The sequence below is a fragment of the Idiotropiscis lumnitzeri genome, chromosome 8, assembly GCF_059441095.1.
Source record: "Idiotropiscis lumnitzeri isolate Australia: NSW breed Sydney's pygmy pipehorse chromosome 8, RoL_Ilum_1.0, whole genome shotgun sequence".
Lineage (NCBI taxonomy): Eukaryota > Metazoa > Chordata > Actinopteri > Syngnathiformes > Syngnathidae > Idiotropiscis > Idiotropiscis lumnitzeri.
Window position 1 is genome coordinate 15,293,710 of NC_142398.1, and position 5,943 is coordinate 15,299,652.

At 39.0% G+C, this 5,943-nt stretch overlaps 1 protein-coding gene across 2 annotated transcripts; it reads right to left on the reverse strand.

The window, feature by feature from the left end:
- Nucleotides 1–610: 610 nt before the first annotated feature.
- On the reverse strand, nt 611–4,894 carry smim14 (small integral membrane protein 14). Of its 2 annotated transcripts, XM_088303131.1 has the most exons (5): nt 4,725–4,894; nt 2,872–2,965; nt 1,752–1,800; nt 1,521–1,678; nt 611–765 (listed from the first exon to the last, which is right to left on the reverse strand). In XM_088303131.1, exons 2-5 carry the CDS (start codon nt 2,944–2,946, stop codon nt 727–729), a joined length of 321 nt encoding a protein of 106 aa, XP_088159257.1. In that variant the 5' UTR covers nt 2,947–2,965; nt 4,725–4,894; the 3' UTR covers nt 611–726. The 2 variants fall into 2 exon arrangements, with proteins under 2 accessions (XP_088159257.1, XP_088159255.1); XM_088303129.1 differs by lacking the exon at nt 4,725–4,894 and having other exon boundaries at nt 2,872–2,984.
- Between the last annotated feature and the right edge of the window lie 1,049 nt (nt 4,895–5,943).

Genomic DNA, 5,943 nt, shown 5'->3' on the forward strand with positions numbered 1-5,943 from the left:
TACATATGGTGCGTACTTCATTTCAGTAAACTTATCTTCAAAACATTCTCATTAGACAAGTTATTACTTGTGTGTATATATATATATATATATAATTCCCTTTATTAGTCCCACAATGGGGAAATTCGAGATTCGAACCCAGGCCTCCTGGGGAGACTGGGTCCTGAACGCGGCGCCTTAGACCACTCGGCCATCCTGGCAGCCACATAGAATACATACATTCATTCATCATACAGCACATCACTTATTTTCGTTTTCAAACATTCTGATGGATTGACCTTAAAAAACACAAGCTTCATTTGGTATTCTAGTGCAGGAGGTCATAAAGAGTGCAATGCTTTTATCTCCGAAATCATCACTTCTTAGGAGACCAAAACAGATGACATGTTGGTTCAACCATTAACACTGAAGTGTCAAAGAGAGCACGCCATTTTAAACTTTTAAGAGTTGTCAAGAATTTGTTAAAAAAAACAACAACAAAACACAGGTGGACTAACCTGTAATATACATTGGAAAAAATTATTAAATTCACCTAATTTTAACACAGGTGATTTCGGCCCAATGCAAGAAATCATAATCGAAAACGCACTGGAATTACAACAGAATAGGAATAAGTAAGTATATTTTAATGAAGGCTGTCATGGGGCAGGTGTTTTCTGTGCCACAGCAACACACTTGGGAACAACATGCAGCTCCATTTGAACATTGGCAGATGGCTTCCTTCTCCTAGTCAACAGGTGGCGCTGGTGGTTCTCTTCCACCTCTCTGTAACAGCACAACACAAAATTGGCTTGAATCTGTCAGGGGTGGCTGTGAATATGCTTTTGTATTGAATTACAATTTGTGTCACAGTTTCATGGTATCAATATGTCTTAACAGGAAGAACTTAATTCAAATTGATTTTGTCTATTGTCTGGCTGGTTCCATTCCAAACCTTTAACATTTTCTTAAGGTGAGGACATTGTTTTTGATGGGCAAAATTATTGAGTTGTTTTGACATGGTCCAGCCCAAGTTCAAATTCAAATTTGAAAGTCATTTGAATACAGTACACAAAAGATGCTCGCACACCTATTTCAAAGTTATGAGGTATTAGTTGATCTGACCAGGGGAAATATATTTACAGAAAACTAATTTGAAATTATTTTGGTCTCTTTTTGTTACTTAAAGAAATGCTGTTTGAACATTGACGTGTTCAGTTTCAATAGTAAGCGTACACTGAGTGCATTATGATATGCAGTGATTCCCAACCATTATTGCACTTTAAAAAAAAAAAAAAATTCCAAATGTTATTGACCACACATATTCCTCTTTCTGTTCATCAAGTATACATATATTTATTTATTTTTTACGAAAAGCATTTAGTTGGGAAACACTGGTGACATGAATGTGTAAATGACATTGCTTCACCTAAATTAATCTGACATTACTCGGTAAAACGGACATTCAACAGATTTGCACACACCCCTCTTCCATGGTAATTAGAGATAAACTAAATGAGGACGCAACAAATGCAACTTACATTGTGCGGTTCGGTGCGTTTTTCATTGGACGAGAGACCTCTGAGAGTAGAAGGCCGCAGCAAGAAGAGGATCATAGCGAGTAACATCCATCCCATCACCATGATGGGGAATGTCAGCTCTTGCCCCCCACTGGGTATCTCTCCGCTCGGCCCAGGCACTGGATACAAACACAATGCTGCTCGAATGCTATTTAAACATTGAATAAGCCTGCATTAAGATGTCATACGCACATTCCAAAGGGCACTCTGTGTCTGTGCAGTAGGACTGAGAATTTCTGAGCTGCAAGAGAAACAATGGACTGAATAAAACAAAACAGTGCGAGCAAGAGAACCTTGATGATTTTTCATTCAGATTTCCACTGTAGGGACAGCATTTTTGCACACAAATAAACGGCTCATTCCCGGTGCAAAATGCTTGCCAGCCACTAGCAGCTGGACATGTTGCATATGGGTAGGGTTCTGTTTCTTTATTACCAAGTTAAGAGAGCTTAAGAGCGTACTTTAGCGTGTTTACCTCGAGTCAAACCTGCACTTTGGCTGACAGGTGGTGTACACCATTTTCCATATTAACAACTGCTTGCTAAAAATATTTTGTGTATGAACACAATTTCATAATCTGTGTTGCTCATACTGTCGGAATCGTCTTTTATTGTATTGTGCCATGACCTCTAGGTTGAAAAAAAAAAGGCAAAGGCAACCACAACTTGTTCTATAGATGCTAACATGTTGCTGCATCACAAGACAATTTGAACTGAAATTGTAAGTTTGGTTTGACTTTTGAGACATACTGTACCATACGGTATTTTTGCCTAAATATTACCGTGGTCAACTTATTTTTACACTTGCATGACTGTGACAAATGTTTAATGTTAAGGCTTCATGAGGGCAAGTGATAGTTTGATTATTAAATGGCCTATTTCCTCTTAAAATCTCCCCTTGTATTTTCTTTTTGGACAACACCCTCTTCCAAGCAATTTAAATTGCCTTGGAGCGTCACTTTCGTCGATCAAGCTACATCTTACCATACAAGTTACACCTGTACATGCCGATGAAGTCACCCGGAAACTGACAACATACTGTTAGTTATATTTAGCAATATACTTAGTGGATATGTTTTGAAAACCATCTAGTAACAGAAATCCACAATTGATAACAGCACACGGTAATCATTGAGCAGGAACCAGGATGTGGGCTCAGTGTGACTTGGCACCATGTCATTTGTTTTTTCTTTTGATGATTCCATTTAGACGTTCTTTTCTTTTTCTTCTGTACATTACAGAAATAATTTGCTTCATTGCAAACGCTTATCTTCATCCCGATCCAATCTACCATATCAAGATCCAACACTTACCAGGTTGAGGAGGCGTCTCATGGCGTACTCAGTGCTGCAGATGCATTCACAAGGATCAAAACTCCCCTCTGCCATGTCTTGAAGGTGATGTGATCTGAGAAGAAAGCAGAAATATTCCAAACAGGACAAACAAAGTACTGTGAGTGGAAACCTAACACTTCTGCTTGTCAGAGCAGTGCACTGTGTCACAAACATACATAAAGATTACGGGGAGGAGACTGCTCAGTGAGGGAGCGTGAGCATAGTTGAATAATCTCGGTAACAATTACTTTTCAGAATCAGACTCAGAATGCCCTTTATTCGGACAATTAATCACAATGTGTCATTCTACACTTTTCATTTCGTGTGTTCTTTCAAGTAACCAATAGGAATCAATTTCCATGTTTGGAAAGACATGACTCATGATTTTTTTTCAATGTGTCTTTTTAAATATGCAGATGTGGGCCTAAGTTTCAATGTCAGTGTGGCCCAGCCCCTCATCGGCGACAGCCAATTGGCGTTAAGAACATAATTTCCATGTCACACCTAGGCGACGCACAAGCAGATACAGAGCCAAATTAAAACAAAAATGTAAAAAAGCACACGCACACACAGAGTGTGGTGGTCAGTGAAATAAAAACAATATGGGACACATCATTGAGATCTGTGGGACTAAAAGGTACTCATCACTGTCATACCTTTTTTCCAGCTACGTGTCAAGGTGTGCAGCGTCTGCGTTTGACATGGTACCGGTAAGTCCGTTCTCAATGTCGAATGGCCTGAAATACTGATGAGAACTCGCAGACTGCCCACCTCTGGTAATTAAGCCCAATGTGAGAACAGAAAATGACGAAGTAGACAGTCCCTGTACCACAGCTCATTAGATAGTAGCATAACACCACTAAGACTTAGATATGTAAGAGCCTATGCTTGAAAGCTTTATCTTTGGTCACAATGCTTGACACTTTGTTCTGCCCGTTTGTGCTGATGGACAACAAATTCCCATCTTTTCCTTGTTCTTTTCACATTTTAGTGGCAATTGGTCGAGTTTTCAGACATGCCAAATTTTTGTTAGACGCCATAGGTAGGCAGCCATAAATATTCAATATATGGTAAATTGAGGAGGAAAACCAGACACTACTCTCAAACTCACAAGGGTCGTGGGTGTGCTGAAGCGTGTGCTGAATAGAGCACGCAGTTAAATATGACTAAAAAGTCATCTTATAAAACCACCCTTGAAAATAAAGAATATTATAAATAATTTTTTTAATATATGCACAGAAGGGGGACATGTGGCGAACACATCAACTTCCACTAACAAGCCAAGCTAAACTTCTCTCCTCCTTGATATACAAAGTTGATCTGCGTTGAGATCAACATACACTTTGCTACTTTCCTATTTCGACAGCAGGCTATTGCATTTTAGAACAGCAAAAAATATATATATTTCATGCCAGTGAGGGGAGAAGGCACTACTGTCTATAGTACATGCTAACATGTGGTTTCAACTGCATGTTTGCATGCAACTATCTTTAATCTCGTCGGATCTCATTAAGCAGGTACACGTGTAATTAATGAAACGTATTTTGATTTGGGCCATCGAGAGACGCTACGGCTGCAAAATCACCAGTCTGCGTGGAAAAAAACTCAAAGAGCGGTGCTTTTATACCTCTGAAATTCATAATAATCTGAGCAAACACAAAATAAGTCAATTTAACAATTTATGTGCCGCAAATTTTCCAACGAATTAGCGTATTGCTAGCTGGGCAACTCCTAACAATAAAATTAGGTCTGTGGGGAGGGAGAAAAAAACAACCCAAAAAATGAACTGGAAACAGATGCCGGGATGGACAAACCCCGGTGCATCAACTTACTTTGTACTTTGAGGAAGAGCAAGATGCACATTTAAAGTGTAGCGAAGAGCTTCCAAATTTGCCGACGTCTTCAGGAGAACGCAGACAGAAGTGAAGTGGTTTGAAGTGTCACCTCACCTCTACGTTTGCGTTGGCTGCACGTGAGCAAAGTTGCCATTCCTTACGAAATACATCCGGGTACCGGGTGATAAATGAAAACAAAAGCATCTCATTGGTCAAGGCCCCAGACACCGGGACTCTCGTCCAATCACAGGATAGCACGAGTATACAGTGAATAGTAAACAAACACGCATCAGGCAAACATATTTGTGCTCCCATCAGCTGCTGACAACATCAGAGGAAGATCGTTTTTTTCTATATTCACATGCTCTGTAATATGTATCATTTTCCGCGATGGAATGGAAATCAAATAGATAGGGGTTTTACTTTCTGGACCTGGATTTTCCATATCGGTCCAAGCCTAAACATAAATTGAGAAAAATCTATTCTTTCTTCGTGTGTTTTGCACTTATTTTCAAACCTGTCCCTTAGTATTTACAAATTATACGTGTTTGAGCTCGTAATTGCGAGACAATAATGTTCAGTACAATGGTGCCTTTGACTTAGATTTGACCACTCTTCTAATTCAAAACGCTTCTCTAATTATCGTTCTCCAAATATATGAAGTCAAGTCAAGTTTTTATTTTCCTGTCCCAAGTCAAAGAAATTCCATTTGAACAGAAAACACTCGCTGGGAAATAATTTGGACCATGTTTAGGCGTTAGAAAATTTGAACTGCAAGTGCAGAATTCGGCAGATTCAGAAAGTTAATAGTTTAATATAAGTATGTGAAGCAAACTTCCTGAGTTGCTCTGACATCTTTTATAAACCTTATACAAAATTATTTAAACCCTTATTAAAAAATACAATAAATTATCAGAAAAAGAATAAAAAATGTCATCTCTTCTTGGTACCAAATTGATGTCTGATGAGTTCATTTTATGGGGTGTTATGTTCAGTCTGAGAGTAAATTTAACTGGGAGTGGCGATAGACATCTTGAATAATCCATTTACTGTTGCTGTCAGCATTCACCGCTCAAATCTCAAATTCTCACTCGCAAATCAGAGAAAAATCAGCTCGGCAACAGCTTGCATCTTGATAAACTCGAAAGTCTGGTCGCTCAAGTCGTGGTACTGCTGTACATAGAATAACGAGGAAGAAGCCAAGAGTCACATCGGA